The 24202-nt window shown below is 40.7% G+C and overlaps 2 protein-coding genes across 2 annotated transcripts; one reads left to right on the top strand and one right to left on the bottom strand.

Annotated features, from left to right (window-relative positions):
• The first annotated feature begins 12756 nt into the window (after window positions 1–12756).
• LOC115736322 (transmembrane ascorbate ferrireductase 2-like) lies at window positions 12757–14506 on the top strand. The gene is made up of 4 exons (XM_030667960.2): window positions 12757–13110; window positions 13468–13516; window positions 13743–13942; window positions 14046–14506. The coding sequence occupies exons 1-4, from the start codon at window positions 12967–12969 to the stop codon at window positions 14361–14363; spliced, it is 711 nt and encodes a 236-aa protein (XP_030523820.2). The 5' UTR covers window positions 12757–12966; the 3' UTR covers window positions 14364–14506.
• A 1380-nt stretch (window positions 14507–15886) lies between these two features.
• On the bottom strand, window positions 15887–20541 carry LOC115736321 (translation initiation factor eIF-2B subunit delta). Its single transcript, XM_048272463.1, has 8 exons — window positions 20513–20541; window positions 19963–20467; window positions 19165–19299; window positions 18442–18812; window positions 16959–17703; window positions 16763–16859; window positions 16595–16649; window positions 15887–16354 (listed from the first exon to the last, which is right to left on the bottom strand). Exons 2-8 carry the CDS (start codon window positions 20444–20446, stop codon window positions 16292–16294), a joined length of 1950 nt encoding a protein of 649 aa, XP_048128420.1. The 5' UTR covers window positions 20447–20467; window positions 20513–20541; the 3' UTR covers window positions 15887–16291.
• Window positions 20542–24202: the final 3661 nt, after the last annotated feature.

Here is a 24202-nt window from a genome sequence, read left to right as displayed (position 1 = left end):
GTACTTCCAAAGATTGTGAAATGAAGTTCAGTTGTATCCACCGAAAGATATTTTCGAGATTGTACATATTTATCCATAAAGAATATCACCATGTCAATATCTTTTTCAAATGGATTTCCATAGCCGAGCAACTGAATGCTACTTGATTAAATCGAATGGCAACAAGTAACATTATTTATCTTGAAAAGTTTCATTTCAACAGTTACATGAGTCGTTCCGGCTTAAGAAAGTGAGATCACAAGCTATGTATGTTTTGACAAGGTCTCGATGAGAAATTAATAATATCTTTAAATAACTATCATGCCTTGCCAAAATTGGAAGTGAATTATCAAAAGATCACGCGTTGACTCAGTCTTCGCGAACCGGGACGAAGGATCAAAATCGATTTGGAGTCGCCACTTGCAAGGGCTGGGAGACATCGACCGCAGTGGACTAGAAACACCCTTTTCGTCAACTCTTCATTTCTAACTCTACAACAATCACCCGATTCTGCCGTCGAATGAGTCTATAGCCTTGGTTGAGACGATATGTTTAAAGAGCACTGGTTTAACCTCTAGAGTATACCTTTCCTCGACGCCTTTCTAACCAGTCAACAAGTTCTTAAGTATCATTGTGGCAAAGCTTCTAGGCAACTTGTGCAATGTTTTGTATTCTCGTATCGCAATTGCGGCTCTTGTCAATAGCGCTCATTGCAATAATTATTGTCGAGCAAACATGATGCGTAGGGTAGAATCAGTCTTCCTAACCAGGACGAAATGTTAAAGTCGATGTGGCTATCACAACTTGCGAGGGCTCCGAAGAACATCCTTTTGCTCCATTGCTCGAGTGTTGAAGTCGGTTATATTTCCACATCGAAGAAGAGGCATTAAAGTTTGACGGGGAAATGTTTAGCTACCATCTTGAGGAAAAGAAGGGTTCCAAGTCGTATTTGCTTCATTAAATGACCGACTCAAGGGATTACTTCAGGTGTGCGGAGCAGGTTTTTGGTCAAAGTTTGAGTCCTCTTAGCCCTATGAGGGTGTGGATTGAATTGAAGCAAAGGCCAAGTCAAATTCTGATTCTTCTTTGGCGCTAGCTTCTCTCTCTCTCTCTCTCTCTCTCTCTCTCTCTCTCTCTCTCTCTCTCTCTCTCTCTCTCTCTCTCTCTCTCTCTATATATATATATATATATATATATATATATATACACACACTTGTAGATAGCCTTAGTCACATATAAAGATAGACAAAGTTGAGTTGAGAGACAGAGCTTACAGAGTTGAGAGAAATTTTGGTTCTTCTTTGGCGAGGGCCCTCGCCAACCATAGGGAAAAGTGTTCAAAAAGTCCTAAAAGTTTTGCATTGGTGCAACTTCAGTCCTAAACCTTTTAATTATGTCAATTTAGCCCTAAACTTTTTGTATTGATGCCAATTCAGTTCTAAATATTTCAATTGTGCCAGTTTGTCCTAAACATTTTGTATTAATGACAATTTAGTCCTAAACCTTTTAATTGTGCCAATTTAGTCATAAACATTTTGTATTTGTGCCAATTGAATCCATCCGGCAAATTTTTGCCGGAAATCTCTAATATAGACATCAATCGTCCTACGTGGCTCTTGTCTACACTGGCCTAGATATTTTTAAATATTTTTTTTATTTTTTAGTACAATTTTTGGTTTTTTTTTTTTTTTTTTCTTTTTTTTTTAGGGCATAGGACTGATGACCATCGCCAAGATTGGACGAGGCCGCCAACTTTAGGTGAGGGCCAACGGCCCTCGCATTGTCCGATAAGGGCCATAATGCCCTCTTACCTAGTTCTGGCAAGGATCGCCGACTTTCTATCCAAAGGCAAAACGAAGTGAAAAAAATAGATAAAACAAAAAAAAAAATTCTAAGAAATCAAAATTTTATTTAAAAAATTTTAAGATTATTTATTAAAAAAAAACATATAAATGTTAATGCCGATTGTGCCACGTCAAATGACTGGCATCCACATCAATGATTGCCAACCAAAATTGGCCGGATGGACTCGGTTGGCACAAATACAAATTGTTTAAGATTGAATTGACACAATCTTTTTTTGGTCGAAAAAAAGATTTCATTCATTAAGTAGAATGAGAGTTACAAAGAAGGCTTACTGCATAACAAAGCAAAACCCAGAAAGTTAATAACAAAGTACACTCTGCAACTAAGAGCACATAATTGACGCAATTGAGAGGTTTATGATTGAATTGGAATAAATGAAAAAGGTTGAGGATTGAATTGATACAATTGAAAGGTTTACGACTGGATTGGCGTAAATGCAAAATGTTTAAGACTAAATTGGCATAATTGAAAGGTTTAGGACCGAATTGCACTAATGCAAAAGGTTTAGGACTTTTTTGACACTTTTTTCCTAACTACTAGCAAGGGTCGCAGCCATCGTGACCGTGGGGGAGGCCCGCACAAGGGCGGCTAAGGGTTAAGTAGCATGATACCGACACGCAACACGTGATACGACACAACACGACACGCCGACACATCATTTCTAAAAATATAGAGAATTCTGACACGTTGGAACACATTGCATATTAGATGTATATTTTTAGATATACATTATAAATTATCATGTATACATAACAATATCCGCCACGATTAGTTTCTTTTTTTTTTCGTTGGCTGGGTATATTAATTTTGGGATGGCTAATATATGATTTAGGCATATATATTTTTGATAAATTTACATTTTGCCCCCTAATTTATTAAAAATGCTTAAAGTTGACCTCGTGCGTATCGAAATGGCATGTCAAGATGCTGAACTCGCATGTCGCCGGCCTGTCTAGAGCGCCGATCACATGTCGATCGCATGCCGGAGAATGTTGGACATGACACGACACGACACGGCACAACACGGAGGCCCCCGGAGAGTGTCGGTACTTCCTAAGCTATGGGTGGTGACCCTCGCCAATTGCTAGCGAGGGCCCGGCAACCCTCAATGGCCGCTGGAAAAGAAAAACATGGGCAAAAAATTATTATCAAACAATTAGCATTAGCGCCGCCGGCCAAATAGACTAAATTGACGTAAATGCAAAATTTTTAGGACTTAATTGCATAAAAAAAAGGGTTTATGACTGAATTTGTACAATTGTAATAAATTTAGAACTTTTTTTTAGTAATTCTCCCGGTAGAAAGCCCTGAGTAAAACATCTTTGTGTTTGAAAAAAAAATTGGGCTTGGATGATTTAGGACTTTCCAACTTGAAGAAGAAGAAGTTCATAACCGAGAAGAACACTATCCGAAATGGCAATACACATTACGGGTGTGCAACTGGATCAGATTACCCAGAAACGGGACTGGACCACCCAAAAAACAAGTCCGGGAAACGATTCATGTTAAATTAGTCCAGGTGCAGGTTCTAATTTTTGGGAATCAATTGGAGCAAGTCCGATTCCGGATTTCAAATGAAGAATCACTCGGGAACCGAACTGGTTTTGGAATCGGCTTTTAGCTACTATTGAGAAAAAAAAAAAAACTATTCTCGTTCACCTCACATCCTCTATTTTTAGTAGATTGTAATTTCTATTGCTCATATTATGGATTTTTGCTTTTGGCGAATAGTGAGTTTCATTATTCGATCTTTTACTTTGAATCGTTTCATTTCTACTCATGTTATTTTGCTGAAAGAATGAAATTAGAGCAAGAAACAAAAGAAAAACATGTTCTCGAGTAGACTCTAGAGCTGGACCGAAAAAATAGGATAAGTTCCAAAACAGGTTTCAGGACAAAAATGATAGGTTCTAGATTCCAAAAATTGGGAACTGATTAAACATGGTAGGTTTCAAGTTCTAGTCTGAAATCTACCCACCCGGACCATGCTCACCCTTAGCAGACATACTTTGAAGTTCATACCAACACCAATCAAACGAAGCCTAATGATTGTGCATCAACTTGAGAGCGCCTTTGGGCAAGTAGCTAACGTAAACCTCTTGTTCTTAGATAAACATTTTTTTTTTCAAGTTCTAAAATATGATGATATATGAACCATGCCATGAGGAACAAATATACCCAACATAATATCGAAACGAAATTAACAAAATAAAAATGAAAATACCAATAAAATAGGAATATCGAAGTAATTTGACTAGTCCATCAAATTTTACATATAACACTAGGAAGTTTATAATGGACCTTCTAAAAACATTTGTTTCGTGAATTGACATGAGCTGCTTATATTGTATTGGACTTCGAACATTCTCTTTCTATCTATCGACTCCACGTCAACTTGTTCAGTAATCTCTATAATGCTAATGACACAGTTAGTTACAGTAATCTCTATTATTTGCATCGTAATTCAATGACATAATTATTGTACTTGTGGTGATAGCTATTAGATAGCTCAGCTATATAATACCTATTAGGGATAATGACACAAAGGGTCCCTAAACTTTGGCCTAATGCTTAATGTACTCCCGAAACTTCTAATTTGTTCAATGTGGTCTCTAAACTTTAGCTTAACATTCAATGTGGTCCCTAAACTTCTAATTTATTCAATGTAGTCCTTGGACTTTTGGTAAATGTTTAATATAATCTCTAAACTATATTCCATGTAGTGCTTCCATTAGTTTAAGATTAGGAATACATTAAACATTTTCATATTGTCCAGGGACATAATTAAACAAATTTCTATCATTTTTCCTACCTACTACATGTCCATTATAATTAATGTCTAATAAAGATTATATAAATACTAGGATATGTGTATTAAAAGTCCTAAAATTTTTCACGAAAGTGCAATTTAATACTAAAATTTTCAGAAAGTACAATTTTCAAATTGGTGCAACCGAGTCGTTTCGTTAACTTCGTTCAATTAGGCTAACGAAAAATGCTAAAGTCGTAATTTTTATTACTTTCTCTCTCCTACGTGGCATTGACATGGTTAAAACAAGAAAAATAAGTCTAAAACAACATCATTCTGGTCTAAATTTAATTTTTAATTTATACTAATTAATTTAAATGAAAAAAATAAACTAAATTTCAAAAAAAATAAATAGCAGCAAAACCAGTGAGGACCCCGCAAGCCCTCGCCACGGTCACTCCCACCTCTAGCAATGGTAGGGCAAGGGTTGGCCAAGGTCATCGGGCCTCGACTAATGGCTGGTGACCCTAGCAGATCGCAGGAGAAGGCTTGCAGGCCCTCACCCAAATCGAGCGAGGGTTGCCAGCCCTCACCCAAATTGGGTTGGCGTGGCCGCCCCCAATTGATCTCTTGCTCAACCACCCCCCCTCCCCAACCTAGCCCGCCAAGAGCGACTCTCAGCCCAATTTGGGCAAGGGCCGATGACCCCGATCCGGGTGAGGGTTGCCCTCGCCTACCCAGGCGAAGGTGTCCATTCCGACGCCAGTAGGGTCCGCCCTTGCTCGAAGCCGGCAGGGGCTATCCTCACCCAATCCGGTAAGGATGACTCTTGCTTGATCATGAGGATAAAAAGAGAAAAAATAGAAAAAAGATTATAAAAATATATATTCATAAAAATATTTAAATATTATTTAAAATTGTCAACATCAACACTGGCGATACCATGTGGGATGGCCAGCATCCACGTTGGCGATTTCCGGCCATTAGGACTGAATTGGCAAAAGTTTAAAAATGTTTTGGATTGAATAGGCAAACTTAAAAGGTTTAGGACTGAATTGACAAAAGTGTAAAAGTTTTAGGACTTTTTTTGACAATTTTCCCAAAGAAAGTCAATAAAACTAAATCAAAAGTTCTACATTTTCAAAGCAAATTTAGCAACACTTAAAAAGTGCCTTAGGAGCACTCTTAAAAATATTTTTAGTTACATTTAGAATTTATGAACGACTTAACCATGGGCTTCTGTTAACTATCAATATGAAAGAGGCTTCACATTTTCAGTGCATTGGCTACTCGTCCTATTTGGTATCTATCCTTTGAAAATTAATCAATTCTTTTCTTTTAGTAGGACTTTCTAAGTACTCCCAACTTTCAAACCACTTTCCGACAAAATACGTGAAAAGCATTGCATTAAAAATTGGAAATTGTATTTATGTATTTGCTTAACGAATGTCTGGTGGGTACTTTTTAAATAAAAATAACCTTTTTGTAGTATACTAGAAGTGCTCTAAAACACACTTGTTAAAGTGAACCATCATATTCGACCCAAAACAAAAAAAAAAAGTGAACCACATTATATAGAAGAAATTCATCGGGTTCACAAATACTTCACGCCAAACTTCTTCCCTTAAGTTGACCTTTTTGGGTAGTAAATGCTACCCTCATTCTTTCAACAATATCAGTTAGCTTTCTAGTTAATTTAATGAGATTTGGTTGAAAATTATTCGATGAAGTATGTTACATGTACTGGATTGAATCTAGATCATCAGATCTATTGAGACTTGCATTGGCCGCACATGAGACTCACCAACGATCCAAATTCAAATTAGTATGCATACTGCACTCAGCCTATTTACTTACTCGACCCACTTCTTAGGGTGGGCACGGTAACACTTCGCCTTCAGAAATCAATTTCTGACCAAAAGTTAATTTTTCTACTTCTCCTTAGAAGCGAAAGTTGATTTTTCTACTTTTATTCCATAAGTTATTTTTGATCAAAGAAATTCATTTAGTAATAGTTAAAAATTTCTCCTTCAGAAACATTATTAACACAAAATATTCTATGAAAAATTATTATCGATGGCTGAAAAATTACTACTTTATTTTTAACATTTTAAATTTCTTTAAAAATATTTTTTATTATCAAATTATTATTTAATTCTTAAAAACGAAAATTTATTATTTATTTTTTACTCAAGTGGCTAGAGACGGCGACTCGGCGGCAACGGCCAGCACCGTGGTTGATGGTTGGTGACAGGGGGCGGCTGTTGGCGGAGGTCGCGGTCGGCCAAGATCGGCGGTTGGCGGCAATTGCGGCCGGCAAAGGTTGGTTGTGGGCGGACGTCGGCGATTGGTAGCCGGCGGAGGTCGGCGATGGTCACCTGTCGCAAGCGGCGATCGGCGGTAGCAGGCAAGGATGGGCGGGCGCCGGCAGAGGTCGACAATCGATAGGTGGCTATCGGCGGAAGTCTGCGGTGGGCGGGAGCAGGTGATGGTCAACAATTGACGATGGTCGTGGGCGGCGGTCGGTAGAGGTCGATGATGGGCAACGGTCGGCGACGGTTCGCGGTGGCAGATGTGGGTATGATTGAAAAGAGAGAGAGGGCGTAATAAAAAGAGGGTAAGGCGAGAAGTACTTCTTGAGTTGGAGAAGCTATTTTTTTAACTTCTCAAATTGGAAAAAAAAATAACTTCAAAAGTGGAAATTCACTTCAGACGTAAAAATTTTTACCAAACGGATTTTTGTTTCAGAAATTATATTACTAACGGATTTTTGCTCCGTAAATCCACTTTCAAAAGTGTTATCATGTGCACCCTTAGCCTTTCATCACTAAATCAGGCAATATGAAACCTAAACATCCTAATTCTTCTTGATATGAACATGGAATGGGCACCGATTCTTTTCTTGGTGAAAGAGAAAATCAGGGAGTTTCCATTGATGCTATTGATGAGGCATTTGAATCTGTTCCTTCGAGTACAAAAGGAGAACCCATTCTAATGGCACAGTTAGTTACAGTAACTTCTCATGGGCATCATAATTCAATGACATAATTATTGTACTTGCGATGATAGCTATTAGATAGCTCAGCTATGCAATATCTATTAGGAGTAATGACACAAAGGGTTTTTGAACTTTGGCCTGATGCTCAATGTAGTCTCGGAAATTATAATTTATTCAATGTGATCCCTAAACTTTAGGCTAACGCTTAATATGGTCCCTGAACTTTTAATTTGTTTAATGTAGTGCTTGGACTTTTAGTACATGTTCAATATAATCTCTAAATTATATGAAAATATTCAATATAATCCTTCAATTAGTTTAATATTAGGGACAAAATTGAACATTTTCATATTGTTCAGGGACCAAATTGAACATGTACCAAAAGTTAAATGATTATATTGAACAAATTAAAAGCTCGCCAAAGTTTATGGATTGTCCGTGTCATTTTCATTACCTATTACATGTCCACTATAATTAATGTGTGATAAATATTATATAAATTTCAAGATATGAGCACTAAAAGTTTAAAACTTGTCACGAAGGTACAATTGAATCCTAAAACTTTTAGAAAGTACAACTAAGTCCTAAAACTTGTCAAATTGATGCAATCAAGTCGTTCCATTGACTTCTTCCAATTAGACTATCGAAAAATGCTAACATGACATTTTCTATTATTTTATTTCTTTTACGTGGCACTAACAAAAGCCGACATGACAACCGGAAAGATGACGTGGCACGCCGAAAAAGCTGATGTAGCACTCAAGTGAACGATATTGCACCCGACGTAACACTCAAGTGAACGATTTTTGAAAGTTATAGCACTTAAGTGAACGTTTTGAAAGTTATGGCACGAGTTAAACACGTTATACGGGGCATTTGAATGTGCGCCCGTGATTTGCTTGATTGATTGCTTGCATGCTGAGTGTTTGGTTTTGTTTGTTAAATCGTTCTATCAGAAACGATTATTAGCTCTGACCATTTGGGCATATTGTCTCAAAAAATTCCAAAAAATATAAAAAATTAAAATTGGCACAAAAACTGACCAATCCTATTTTTGATTAATATATTAAAAATAAAAAATAAAATTAACATTTTATTTTAAAAAGAAAAAATGCAAAAAAGAAAAGGCGAGAGCCTAGGGGCTGCCGTTGCCCATTGCCGGAGGGGCCCCCGACCCTTGGCAAGGGTTTTCTCTTGAACTCCCTTCGCACAATAAACCTACTCTGACAGGTAGGTTTTAAGTTTCAGGTGGTACCTATAATAAATCCTGAACCGCTCACCTCTAAAATTTAGTCGATATTAGGAAAAAAAAATTAACTTAAGTTCGGAGGCCAATGAATTAGCTCAAGTGGCATCCGGGTATCGGATATCGAAGGAACTAGATGATAATATTATCACCCAAACAAGAACTTTACCTTCGATAGAGGCACAGGTGATGATGGTCGAAAGTGAAAAGGTCGAGAGTTCGGGCTAGGAACTTAGCCGACAAGATTGGAGAATCCCCTTAATGAGCTATATGAGGAACCTAGAATTGCGTAGCAAAAACTTCAAAAGAAAAGCATAGCTAAAACAAGAAAGATTAGTCTAAAATAACGTCATTTTGGTCCAAATTTGAATTGCAATATATACTAATTAATTAAATTAAAAAAATAAAGTAAATTTGTAAATATATATAAATAATAATAAAAATAAAAAACAGTACCAAAGCCAAGAAGGGCTCTGCATGCCCTCGCTGCCGTCACCGCCACCTTCGAGTATGGTAGGGCAATGGTCAACCAAGGTCGCTAGGCCCCGACCAATGGACCGGCCACCCTAGCCAATTGCGGGCGAGGACCTCCAGGCCCTCACCCGGATCGAACGAGGGTTGCCGGCCCTCGCCCAAATCGGGCCGAGGGCCGTCTCTAGCAAGGTCGCCCCCGATAGACCTCTTGCCCAACCACCGCCCCTGACCAAGCCCCCCAACGGCGGCCCTCAGCCCGATTTGCATGAGGTCGGCAACCCTTGCCCACCTAGGCGAGGGCGTCCCTTGCCTAACGCCGGTAGGGGCTGCCTTGGCCTAATGCTAGCGGGGGCTACCTTGGCCTGACGCTGGCAAGGGCTACCTTGGCCCGATGCCGAGGAGGGTTGCCCTCACCCGATCCGGCAAGGGTAACTCTTGCTTGACGCCGAAGGGAAAAAATAAAGAAAACAATGAAAAATAAAAGAAAAGTCGAAAAAGATAAAATTATTAAAAATTATCCATGTAAGCATGGTGATGCCACGTAAGAGGCCGACATCCACGTCAGAATTTTTCAGTCAATAGGACTGAATTGGAAAAATTATAGAAATTTTAGGACTTTTTTGATAGTTTTCCCAAAGAAAGTCACTAGAACTAAATGAAAAGTTTTGCCTTTTCAAAGCAAATTTAGCAATACTTAAAAAGTGCCTTAGGAGAACTCTTGAAAATGTTTTTAGTTACATTTAGATTTTATGAACGACTTAACCATGGGTGTCTTTTAAGTGTTAACTACCAATATAAAAAAGGCTTCACATTTTCAGTGCATTGGCTAATCATCCTATTTGGGATCTATCCTTTGAAAATGGAAAAATTACCCAAAAAGTCATAAATCTATTATAATTATGCCAATTCAGTCCTAAATTTTTTTTTTTTGCCGATTCGAGTCTTAAACCTTTTCTAATTGTGTCATTCCAGACCATCCAACGAATTTTGGCCAGCCGGCGCCGACGTGAACACCGGTCGACCGGCGATCAAATATTATAATATTTTTTGAATTTTTTTATAATTTTTATTTTATTTTCTTTTTTTTTTTCTTCTTTTTTTCCCTCCACTCCCTACCTCCAACCGGTCGCCAAGGTCCGACGACCGGCCACAAGCACGGCGGGGAGCCCTAGCCTTGCCCAGCCATGGCGAGGGTAGACCTCGCGATTGTTGGTCAAGTCAACGACGGCTAGGTCGGGCCCCGTCATGGCCGGGCGGGGCTCAACCTCGCCTAGCTAGATTTGGGCTTGCGAGGTTGAGCCTCGCTCAGCCATGGTAGGGCTCGATCTCACCGCCGCCGCCTCGCCCGACAATGACAAGGTCAACTTCCACCATGGGCAGGAGAGGCTCGGCCTCTCCGGCGATGCCTGTGGCTGGTCACCAAACCTTGGCGACCAGCTGGAGGTAGGGAGGGGAGGGAAAAAAGGAAAAAAGAAAATACAAACTATAAAAAAAAATTAAAATATTCTATCACCGGTCAGCCTTCACGTCGGCGCAATCCGGATAAAATTCGCCGGATGGATTGAAATGACACAATTGTAAAAGGTTTAGGATTGAAACAACCAAAAAAAAAAATTTAAGACTGAATTGACACAATTGCAATAGGTTTAGGACTTTTTGGGTAATTTTCCCCTTTGAAAATTAATCAATTATTTTCTTTTAGTAGGATTTTCTAATTACTCCAACTTCCAAAACACTTTCCGACATGATACGCGAAAAGCATTGCATTAAAAGTTGGAAATTTTATTTATGGAGTTGCTTAACGAATGTCTGGTGGCTACCTTTTTAAATAAAATAACATTTTTGTACTATACTACAGGTTCTCTAAAACACACTTGTTAAAGTGAACCATCATATTCGACCAAAAAAAAAAGTGAACCACATTATATAGAAGAAATTCATCGGGTTCACAAATACTTCACGCCAAACTTCTTCCCTTAAGTTGACCCTTTTGGGTAGTAAATGCTACCCTCGTTCTTTCAACAATATCAGTTAGCTTTCTGGTTAATTTAATGAGATTTGGTTGAGAATTATTCGATGAGTATGTTATATGTACTAGATTGAATCTAAATCATTAGATCTATTGAGACTTGAATTGGCCGCACATGAGACTCACCAACGATCCAAATTCAAGTTAGTATGCATACTGCACTCGCCCGGTGTACTCACCTGACCGGCTTCTTAGCCTTTCATCACTAAATCAGGCAATATGAAACTAAGCATCCTAATCCTTCTTGGTATGAACATGGAATGGGCACCGATTCTTTTCTTGGAGAAAGAGAAAAATCAGGGAATTTCCATTGATGCTATTGATAAGGCATTTGAATCTGTTCCATCGAGTACAAGAAGAGAACCCCATTCTCATGCGACTGGGAATAAAATTAAAACACGTATACTTATGCAAGGTTTGTAGCTTTTAAGCTCATGCATAGGAATCAAGTCTCAAAAGGAAGGGTCTTTCGGCTACTCCTACAGGAGGGAATGGGTCAAGGCTGGGGCTGCACCGTGCGGGTCGATATCAAAATCAGGATCGACATGGCTCTTGATGACTTGTTGCGCGCAATTATCGATCGTAAGAAGAGACGCGGCGCCGGCAAAGGCAACGGCGGGAAGCTCTTCCTAACGAGAGAGGAGCTGAGAGATGCCCTTCGAGATCCCCAAAGTTACATCCCGGGGAGGAGCGACTCCGAGCTCCGTTGGCTGGGAATCAATGAGGGCATGCTCGAGCAGCTTGCCGTGAGGGCCGGCAATCATGGTTGTGAAGTAGAAGGATATAACCTTGTCACTACATGTCAAGGCTATGGGATGCCAGTAGGGTTTGCTGATCAAAAGGATGAGGTAAGGCTCAAACTGGAACCATGAAAAGAATAATTGAAGGAAGATCAATTGAACAAGATATCTCCTCCCGGGAATGGCTCATCAAACTAAGGCAATCTGATGGTCCCAATTATAAGGGCGTATTTGTCATGTACACTCCTGATGATTGTAATATACTCTTATGCTCGCCTCAATAAGTTTTATCCACCCGGGTTAACTTGAGTTTTGCTCATTGCTGGCGAATACGCCATTGCCACGCGGCCCGTGATGAACAAGGTAAGACGAAAAAAAAAACGTAGTCGAACAGGGTATCACGAAATAATAAAGCATCAAAGGATTCAATGAATTTTTCATCACGAATCGGAATTCGACACATAATAATGTAAACGTCTTGCCATGTTTTTTTCACAGATAATGATTTCATCATGGGCTATAATTTATGTTTGAACGTTTTCGTGGATGGTAAGAATACTTTTCCTTCGTTCATTTTCGTAAGCGATTATTATTATTTATTTATTTTTGGCGATACAAAGAAAACAAAGATGGTTTGACTTTTTGTTGGCCCAGAAGATGGTTTGACTAATTACTCCCCAAGGGAAAATTCTACCCACTTCTCCTCCGAAGTGAAGGCCCAAAGATCCAGATCGCCTTCAGCATTCATTTTCCCCTACAGTCGCTTTCGATTTCGCTCCGGGGGAGCCAAGATCTCGACTTTCGTTCGAAGATCTCGCTTTCACTCTTCAATTTTCTGTGGGGCGTTTTCCTTTTCTTTTGTTTTCTTGTTTTCTGGATGAGATAATGGGTGCGCCCGTAGCTGGATTCTCCATAATCCCCGTCATCAGAGTGATCGGAGTCACCGTCACAGCTCTGGTTCTCATTTGGGCGGTGCGGTACCGAGGTGGTCTGGCTCTGGTCTCCGACAAGAAGGATCTTATCTTCAATGTACTCTCTCTCTCTCTCTCTCTGATCGTATGACAATTGTTGAATGTATTTCGTTTGGCAAGCGAATGTGGGATACGTTCTTTGTTTTCTTTTAAGTGAAAATGGGCATTGTCTGAAACAGTGGTGGTTTTCCTTGTGGCGGTACCTTGTATGTCGTGATTTGACTCAGCTTCGAGGACCATGTGATTAAGCTGATCAATATCTTCTGACTTGCCCTTAAATTGAAGAGACTTGTGAATGTTCAGTGAGGCTTCACATTTTTTTCCCCTTTTTTAGATGATCTGGGATAGTGCCCCTCATGCAGCTTTGGTGTTTGTTGTTTTGCGCCCTTCTAACTCATGCTGCTGCTTTTCGTAGGTCCACCCTGTTCTAATGGTGATCGGACTCATACTTCTCAATGGTGAATGTGGGTACACTTGCTTTCTCTGTGAACTAGCATTATACTTAGGTTTAGCTGTGGCAAATTCTCCGGCATCATGACAAACTTTCCATTTTCTCCATGTGATTTGATAAATTGAGCGTTATAGCCGTGGGCTTTTTAATTTTTTTACTTTTTTTTTTTTAACTCTATTTGGGTAAAATGATCGTTTTGGATGAATAATGGCTAGTGCATTGGATGTTCCTTGCTGCAGCCATCCTAGCATACAAGACATTCCCAGGGACGAAGAGCTTCAGAAAACTAGTTCATCTTACTCTCCAATTTTTAGCCTTATGTCTAAGCATTGTCGGACTCTGGGCTGCGTGGAAATTCCATGTTGACAAGGGTATTGACAATTTCTACAGCCTGCATTCTTGGTTGGGTCTGGCTTGCCTTTCCCTCTTTAGCATCCAGGTCCTCTGCTTGCCTCCGTTTTCTCGGTCGTTGCTTTAGACCCATAATTTGGAGCTTAGCTTCTTCGCCTATGCACCTTTTGACGTGTGCTTACTTTGTTCAGTGGGCTACTGGTTTTGCAACCTTCTGGTACCGAGGAGGCTCAAGGAATAGCAGAGCTACGTTACTCCCATGGCACGTCTTCTTCGGGGTTTATATCTATGCCCTCGCTGTTGCTACTTGTGCGACCGGTTTTCTGGAGAAAGCCACATTCCTCCAGACGAATCACATCATATCACGTTATTCATCGGAGGCCTTGCTAGTCAACTCGTTGGGCATATTGGTGGTTGTATTGGGTGGTTTAGTGACCCTCGCTGTCATTTCCCCCGCCAATTCCAAGGGTGATTCTGCCGAGGTTCAGTTGAGTATGCACAATCTTTAGAAGTTCTGTTTTGCAGTCGTCTATCAATTGTAGGCTGTACCGTGGAATCTAGACATGATATTGATGAAATATCACAGCATCCGAGATACTTTTCTCAACATTTTGATTTTATAATGCAGATATAACATTGTGATAGCACTGAATGATTTACTTGCATCCCTTAAATTGTTGACAAAATTTATGTTGCTGATGCTCTAGTCCATGGATAACAGCCTGGATGTTCATTTCAAGCACTGCATCATATTGGTGAGGATGAGAGGTGGCAAATACAATGGCGTTGATGCCGTATGCAATTTAGTTCGTTGGTCTCAGAGTCGACAAACCGTTTACTGTTTACACACTTCTCTGACGACTCATCCATAGCTGGCATGTCCAAGCTTAAAGTTTTGTGCATGGCCATGTTTCACAACTTACCTACAGTGCATATCATTCTTCAGAATGCTTTGGATTATCATCCCTTCTTCAATGATTGGATATTCCAAGACTTCCACCTCATCCGGATGTTCCATCCGGCCGAATCATCACATGAAAACTGGTTGTGGGACTTGTCTTTTTGAAGAGAATGAGAATGTTGAAACCGTCATCACGTGATGAGTGAACCTGGTGGACCACAGGGACGAGGTGGCAAACTCTTGAACCCTTAATTTATCTCTTTCTCTATGGTAAAGAGCCACAGCATCTTTCTTAGGACAGCTTAACTATAGCTCTCAACAGACAGCTAAACTTACCTGGGCCTTTGGACTGCAAACTCTTTCTCTGATCATATATCTTGACGAGCGAGATGAGTATAAAGACCGTTGGACCACCGAAATATGATGGGATTTTATTGTCACCACACCCTCGGTCCAGCGGTTTGTTTTTCATCTTCGTTTGGGAGCGGGAGTGGTATTTCCGTTCTTGTCTTGAAGAGAATGAATTTGACTTGGTTTTATCAAGCCTAAGTTTTGTTCCTTCATATTTTTGCACCTCCTTGCATTGGAAAACCATTTTCGCTTTCCAGAGAGCCAGGGTCGATCCTGCTTCCGGGGAAGGTAGCATGCCACAAGTTTGCATGTAAATTCCTTTTTCTTGAGCCAATTCAATGGTTCCCTTGCCAGTTGCCAGGGCATACCACGTCCAAGAAACCAGGTAAAGCCGAAGGGATTGAATATCTTTCTTTACCGGAAGTGCTACCATCAATGATGAAAGTTCACCTAACCCCTCAGCGATTTAGGAGCAATGAAGTAAATACATAACCTATGACGTTGAGGGTTTCTCAGAAAAGAATGAGAGAGAGACAGAGAGAGGGGAGGGAAGGCCCAAAAATCGCCATACAAGCTCTGTATTCGTTTTATTCTTGTTTCCAACAAGAGGATTCATCTCAATTTGATTTTTTAAACCGGCCTTGGCTCTGCCAGAATACACAATCTAAGCAAATGTAACTCATGATTTTGCTCCAGTCTATGATGCATCACTAGGATCAGGTATTGTTAAGCAACAATAACAGTAGCATGAACAGAAAGTAATGAATAGTGCAGCAAAGATATGTCCAAGTGCTCACTTGTGATTGTTCTCATCCACTTCGACAGAAGAACACATTCACCTTCACCAACAGGGAAGGGAAAAAGTTCAAAATCCGATCTAGCTAAACAGCACGAATGTGACGCCCAGGGGGCATGGATACGTTACAACAAGCAAGTGTTTGCATCAATAAATCTGTCCGGAGAGGCGGAGAATCGCGCTCTTCACGGAGTCAGGTAAAACAATAAAAACACATCCTCTTCTCCACACCAAAATGAGGCACAAAATCATTGGGCACCGTAAAAATGAGCACGCAAATCAGTAACACAAAAATGCGTTTTATTCTTCCGACTGCATTGGCTGTGTCAAAACTCAAATGCAGTGTGGACAAAATTTTGAGCTGTCTCTAGGATCCATTCGATGGCTAGTTATATCCATAGATGCTCCCTTCGATATTCTCTTACAATGACCGGCACACTTGTTGGGGGGACCTAAAGGAAGCACGAAAACACAAACCATTACACGCAATTTCCATAGGATATATATATTCTGCAACGCTTCTCTCCATGGTCCCATTTGATACCTATATAGACTAACTACCATCAAGAATTGAGGCCCCAGTGTCCATAGACATTTGCACTGGCAAGTTTATTCAGAGTAAATGACACTCGAGCACAAAGAGGCAGAAGCATTCCACAGTTCATGACAGCCCCAAGAACAGTCTAACTTACCATGCCATAATCAGTTATTATCATAGAGACATAATCTGAAGGAGTTGCATCATATCTGCCATTCAAAATCCCCGAGAATTGCGTGTTAGAGAAAGGATGCAATGATTGAGGTGATTGACCAAATTAATCATATTGCCTACATCAGATTCATCAGAAAAGGAAGCTTACATCAGATTAAGAAGCTGAAGATTGTCACTATTGGGCAAACCATCCAAACTGTTGCTTTCATCTCTATCTGGAACTTTTGAAATGACATCTGGATCACCTGCAATAAATGTTGCACATAGCTGAGCCAGAAAGCAAACAAGAAGCTATCTAGATATATCGAAACTTGTCTATAATCAGAGAAAGCAGTAACACGCACCGAGCTCGTTAGAGCATATCGAATCAAGCTGTACCCTCTCGTCAAACTTGTATGCCTCACAGCATACCAAGACCGGTACCCGGAAAGCATGCGCAACCATAGCAACACATGCAGTCCCAACGCGTGAATATACAGTTCCATTAGATAATACTGCTGATGCGCCCAAAAATACTCGAGTAACTTCATGCATGATGTAAGAAACAGCATTTATGTTTATGTATGTACAATTAATACCCTTTCCTACCAACCTACGAAGTAAAAGTTGTCCTTCCAGCTTTGGACGAGAGTCCACCACCACAACACGGAACTGTTTGCCCAGCTCATGTGCATGTAATAGTATCATTTCAACTGCAGAGGGTGATCCGTACGTAAGAAGCACATCACTATCCCGGATCTTTGTAACAGCATGGCTAACAATGACCTTGTCTGCAAGTATAATCTTCTCATTTATAAAATGATCGATATCTGACTGCAGATTTGCTTTTGCCTCTGACTCTGACATAGTCAGAGGTAGCTTTGCAATTCGGCTTTTCAAAAACCTAATGGCATTACCCATGCTAACTGAAAGTGGCCGACATTCAGTGAAAAATGAAACATAGCTACTGATTTTTGCAGTTAAGTCTCTGCTTAAAGTCTTCTCCAGCGGGGTTGAGTATTCTTTAATCACCTCTTGAAATGCTTTAAGCATGGCAATGCAACGAGCATTACCCCCACATACATCTCCATATAAATACTGCAAACCAACCTGCACATAGAGATGGCAATGATAGACTGCAGAAAAGACAATATTTCATCTATTACAAGAATCAAACTGTATTGAGCATGTTTTGGCCAACCTAATTATGTTAACCAAAAGGTCGCACGTCTGTTTTGGCAATAATCGTAACTAGTTGACCGTCCTAACAAATTGCAAAAAGTAGTGACTGAATCCAACAAGAGAACTCCAGAAATTACAAGTAAATAATGCCACCAGTCCATCAATCCACACGATACCTAGGATCAGCATTGCTGCAGGAGCTACCTTCCATACCCTTCTCAACTAAAATGGAACTCTCAAATAAGTCACAGGCAGTATTCCTCCTCATCTAACCAAGGTCACACAACCAAACTTGAGCCAAGAAGCAAGAATAACTCGAGCCATAGTGGCAGAATTAAGTAATTTAGTCAAGCCAGTGGATTACCATGTTGACACTTGACTGTTAACCCTATTATTCGAAGATATACCAAAGGAAGCATGCCCACATATGGTTAGGAAAAAGTGAGTAACTAAAAGTTATGAGTGAAAAAAACCCTCTTTAACATGCCTTGTCCGATTACCACTCACTATATACCAGGTCACGTGACACGCAGTTTTGAAATTGGAATACACAGCACAACTACGAGAATTTAGGGACAAAAACAATATTCAGACTGAATGCCAAAAAGTAATTCTTCAGCAAGTTTGCATGCATAAAATTGCATTTTGAAAATTATAAATTAGCACCTTGTATACAGCTGGATGCATCAGATCAAGTTGGAAAAACTTTGACTCAAGATCTGGAAGCTGACTTCCACGTTCATATTGGGGCAAATGCCTGAACAATTCAACTCGGTTTCGAGCCTCTGTTTGTTTTACAACTGCCTTCCTTTTAGCCTTCTCCACTCGGCTTTCATCATCATACTGCATGCGTGGATGCGGGACATCTTTCTTTCTTTCCTTTTCTGGAGGACGTTCACCCCCAGGACCCTTCTTCTCAGAAGGTGCAACTGAAGCACCATCACTCTTCTTTTGAGAAGGCTTAACAACTTTATTAGGCTTTGTGACTTCGGATGATGCGGCTCCAGGAGCAGCTGTAGTAGCCTTATTTCCTTCCCCTAGAAAAACAGAGATCAAACTGTTCAAGACATGTGCAAGCGCATCTGCATGCAGGCACATACTGATGGTTCAACTGAAGTTCAACTGAAGTGCAGCACATAAATGTGAAACCAAACGCCTAGTTGATGATGTGATATATCATTACTCAAAGCAAGAAAACACCATCAACAAGTATCTGTAATTCCAAGACGACAGCCAATATCAATGATAGGGCATATAGCAAAGTACTAAAAAGCCAAAACCTAAAGTAGATTATGAACCTCACGGAGGAAATGCAAAATCAAGCAGCTTAAGGAAATCTTCACCAGGTGCAGGATTTATCATACCAAGCAACAAGAGAATAACATGCACCTTTAGCAGCAGCTTTTGCAGCTCGCTGAGCCTCCTGGAGAGCACGCCTTTCAGCCTTTGTCATTTTCTCCTTTTGGGGCTTTGAATTAGCAGGCCGCTCATTCTGCACTTCCACCGAGGCTCCCCCAACTTTCTCTGCAATCAATTTTTTTCCCCTTTGTCATTTGCTAAAGCATGTCTTGGAAGTGCTTTCCAGAAAGCAGCAAAAATTTCATTTGAATGTAATCGTGACTTTCATGGTGAAAAGCACCTTTAAATGAAGGCACCAAGAAAATGTCTGCCACAAGAAAGGCTACTCAAGGAAGGATGAATACTGCAGTATGCCAAAAGCATTACATTCTCCAAGGCAGTCTTCTTTCGTATATAGGAATTTCCAGATGAACTTCAAATAAACCTTGATAAGGTCAAAATCCTCAAGAACGATTATTGCTAAATCCTCCCAAATGACCACTTAGTTATTCAAATTCCTTGAAGAGGTCCACCTGGCCAAACTACATCACTCCCTAAGCAAGACATTTAGCAATTGCCCATCATTTCCGACTCTGCAATCGAAAACAAGCGAGTAAGACCTATACTCGCTCATCCAAAACCAAGCATGATTCTTACTTTCAACCGAACATTCTTCTCACTGCCCAGCAATCTTACCCAGCCCCAAAAGAATTCGAACTCTTAAGCTTGAAAAAAAAAAAGAAGGGAAAAGCTTGCCACATTCCATCTTTTACATTCACGACCTCAATCGAAGCCCCCAGTCAAATCTACACCCAAACAGCAGAAATTCACGACAAGCAGCTTACGTACCAGTAATACCAGGAGGCATGGTGACGACGGACACGGTGGTCAGCCCGCTCGCCGGCACACTGCTCGCCATCACCCTCCCCTTCCCGACCCGGCCCGGCGACATGGCCACGTCGTCGCCGAGCTCGCCGTCGCCCCCGGCCGCAGCAGCCGCGAGCTTCCCAGAGTAAGAGGAGGAGGCGGCGGTGGTGGGCGAGAAGTCGGGCGCGGCGGTGTAGCTGGAGGGGACGGCGGCGGGGAAGGGGACGGGGACAGGGACGGGGCAGGAGAGGAGGGTGAGGTTGTCGGAGTGGTGGCGGGGAGGGGGGATCATGACCGGGGAGAGGGAGTTGCCGGAGGGGGAGACGGAGGAGAGGGGCGGGGAGGACGCGGCGGAGGAGATCGGGTCGGGAGGGCCCGACTGGGAGCGGTCGGGGGGAGGGGCGAAGAACCCGACCTGGCGGACCTTGGGGTCGCTGACAGAGCGAGGGTTTCGCCGAGGGTCCATGAAAGAGAGAGAGAGATGAAGATAGAGTGAGTGCGAAGAAAGAGGAAGAGAGAGAACAAAGCAGAAAAGGAAGAGAGAGAGAGAGGGAGAGAGCAGCCCAGGACGGGAAGAGCCCAAAATGCTCCAAGACACTCAGAAATTGATGCCATGCTGCGGAATATGACTTGACATAAAGCGAGAAACCGAAACCGAAACCGAAACCGAAACCAGAAAATAGAGATGGTTATCAGTCGGGCCTTTTCTCTCTGGGAGGATCTTCACACACCAGTATCCAAAAGCCGACCCGGCTTTCCATTTGATACATGCATTCGGTTCGGTTCGGTTCGGTTCGGTTATGAACCAGCGAGAAACCGAGCCGCTGTTCCATCGAAACAGTCGAACCAACCAACCGAGCCCAATCTAACTCCACTTGGATTTTTCCGAAAGGGCAGGAATCTGTGCTCCCAACCTCCTAAGAAGTAGGGGTGATCGGTTCTATGATGGGTAGGTTCCAGACACGAAACTTGAAACCTATGTGCTACAAACGGTTCTCAATTTTTGGAAGCTGGAACCTATCTTATTTTTAGAGAACTGGTTCTAGAACCTACCCTATATTTTAGGTCCAGTTTCAGAGTCTACCCTAAAACCTGTATTTTTTTTTCTTTCTTTTTATTTCATTTTTTTAAAACAAAGTAATACGAGCAACAAAATGACTCAAAGTAAAAGATGATCAACATAAATCCCTATCCGCCAAACACGTGATCACGTATAATTATGAATAATGAAAAGTTCAAACATGTAGCCATGTACAATTATTATAAACAATAAAAATGTTCAAATACGTAACATAAAACATAATTTATAAAACTAAGTTCCACATTCATCAAAATAAATTTTAAACTCCATTCCACATTCATCCACAAAGCATTGTCAGGATGTCTTCTAGCGAAACCGTAGAAGTTGATGGAGCATGTGGTGTTGCGGATCGGATATCATCAATGTAGAGAAATTGTATTGTTTTTATTATAGCTAAGAATCAATTCCAAAATCAGTCCGATTCCCGAGTAAATCTTTACTTAGAATAAAAAATCAGGCCTGTTCAAACCAGTTCCAAAAATTTGAAACTAGAAACCGAATCGAATTGATTTTTTTGGGGGATCAGTCCAATTGCCAATTTTACTCGATCAGATTGCACACCCCTGCGACAAAGGTGATCTCGGGTGAACTCTTAGGAGCCAACAAGCTCACATGATCTGACTTAGACTAGAGATGGATGGCAGGGTCATTTTTATCTGACGTTACTAGTGTCAATCTTGCGGACATTCTGAATTTGCCAGGGACAGATTGATTAACAGCAGATTCCCACACATTTAGCAAAGACCCAGGGTTGGGTGATGTACATCCCAAAAATTAAGCATCCGAGGGACTTTTGCACTACCTCTTTATAAAGTACGAGAGTCGAATCCCATACTTATCATACTAGCATCCTCACCTCCTAAGCCCTTTATCATCGGGCCATATGCCTATTGGCAGGGCATTTTGGAGTTCGACAAGTTAAAAAATTGCAAAGCGCCACTATCGTACTCCGTTCAAAACAAAACGTATCCGCTTCCGGTGGAGGCCTGATCCAATCAATGTGTGGAGAGGCTTGACTCGATGCGTGATAAATTAACCATGAAATGATAAAAGGGTTTGGTACCATAGGTTTCAAATTTTACTGCTATTGCTGGATGAAGCTTTCCAGTTATCCTTGAAATGAATCGCACACTGGCTCGGGAAAAATTATCCAAAAAAGTCTTAAACCTATTGTGCGACAGTCAATTCAATCTTAAACCTTTTAATTTGGCCAATTTAGTCCTAAATATTTCGATAATTTGCCAATATAGTTACTCTGATTAATTTTGACCAGAAATCATTGACGTGGATAATTTTTTAAATAAATTTCTGAATTTCATTTTCCCTTTTTATTTTTTTCTTTTTACTATGGCCACACGAGGGACGTTGAGGCCTCCATGATGGCTAACCATAATGAAAACAAAGATATAAAAGTCAGAAATATTTGCAAAAACAATTGTTCATGTTAGCGCTGCACATTTTATATAGGATGTCCGACATCTACGTCGGTGCTTTCTAGCCAAATTTTGACAAAAAGGTTTACGACCAAATTTGTCAAATTGAAAAATTTACGACTGAATGAGCATCCATATAATAGATTTATGACTTTTTTGGTCAAATTAAAAATAAAAAAGTCACTTTTATTTTTCTTTCATAGGAATAACCGCTTTCTAAGTTAGAAATGCTTTGACCAAAAAAAAAAAAAAGTTAAAAATGCGCTTCATCGAGATCAGGGGTGATCGGTTCAGAATGGATCGATTCCCACCTTGAAATCACGAATCGAAAACTGGCCCATGTGTTCAAGGAACCAGCGGTGCTTAAATTATTTTTCTATTCCTTTCAACCGCTCATTGAGTTGAGAGAGAGAGGAAGAAAGAGTCTCTCATCTACGAGTCTAAGCAAGAGAGGGTGACCTCAGGATAGCCAGACAGAGAAAAAAAACGAAGGTTCCTACCTTTCACATATCTGATATGCAAATCGCGAACGGGGATGAAGAGCACAGTGTGGCAAAGATTCGCTTCGACGACGGTGGCGGCCCCGTAGAGCTCCACGCAAGCGACCAGCACGAACACAAGAGCGATGATCGAGTACATAGACTCGAGAATCCGGCAGTCCCCGTGCTTCTTGGTCACCATGTGATCAAGGGAAGGATCTAGGGTTATTGGCTTGCGAAGGAACGGTCTAAAAGTAGGGCTAAGCACGATGGATCAACCAAACCACTCGATTAGGTTCGGTTCCTGGGGGCTTTGGTCTAGTTCTCGGTTTCATAAAATTTGAACCGGACCAAACCGAATAATATTTCTCAAAAAAAAAAAAATCCTAAATGTGAACTTAAACCTAAACCTAAGTTGCTTAGGAGGCTTAGTATAACTTCCAAGTGTAGCGATAACGTGATTCAATTAACGTGAGATGGTCCAATGAAAATGTCGTTAATGAGAAAAATTTAAAGGCAAATAAAAAAAAATGCAACTGGTCCGATGATTGAACTACTCGGGAATCGATGCTCTCGATCCAGTTCTTGATTTCGGGGTGGGATCGGACTAGATTGGGATAGTGATCATTCCTACTAAAAAGCAGATTTTGAGAAAACGAACTAGCAAGACAGAGGAGGGGGGGAGGGGGGAGAGAGTGCGTGTGTTAGTACAGACCACGCTGAAAGAATGAGAAATTACACATACAATATATATGTGAATCAAACGATCGATTTAGTACAGGTGGTTCGAATGGGCGCTTTCACATGTGAAGCCAGGAACCAAATCGATATTCATCGGTTCCAACAGTTTTTGATTCAGACGGTTACTTTTGCTTGCCCCTAAACGAGATAAACTACTCATATGTGGTCCTTTGTCACCATTTTATTTCACATTGGTCGTTATACTTTTCCCGTATTTGATCAAATCACTAAAGTTTGACTTCGGAGCTCATTTTTTTTATCCGGCCCAACAATCCATCTCTTAAAAAAGGAAATGGGCTCCACATTATTTGTCAATGGAATCCATTATGATCCTCATTATTTCTTCAAGAGTAATCAGTTCGCCCTATTTTCCTATTTAATTTCTCGAAATTGGACATGGGTCTGCCCTTGCCGGTATTCAAACATTACATTCGCCCAAAGTCCAATGTAAGTTCATTCCAAGCACATAGAGACGCCGATCATGGTAC

Source organism: Rhodamnia argentea, chromosome 11 (genome assembly GCF_020921035.1).
Source record: "Rhodamnia argentea isolate NSW1041297 chromosome 11, ASM2092103v1, whole genome shotgun sequence".
Lineage (NCBI taxonomy): Eukaryota > Viridiplantae > Streptophyta > Magnoliopsida > Myrtales > Myrtaceae > Rhodamnia > Rhodamnia argentea.
Note: the sequence above shows the minus strand (reverse complement) of the source record. Positions and strands in the feature narration are given on the sequence as shown.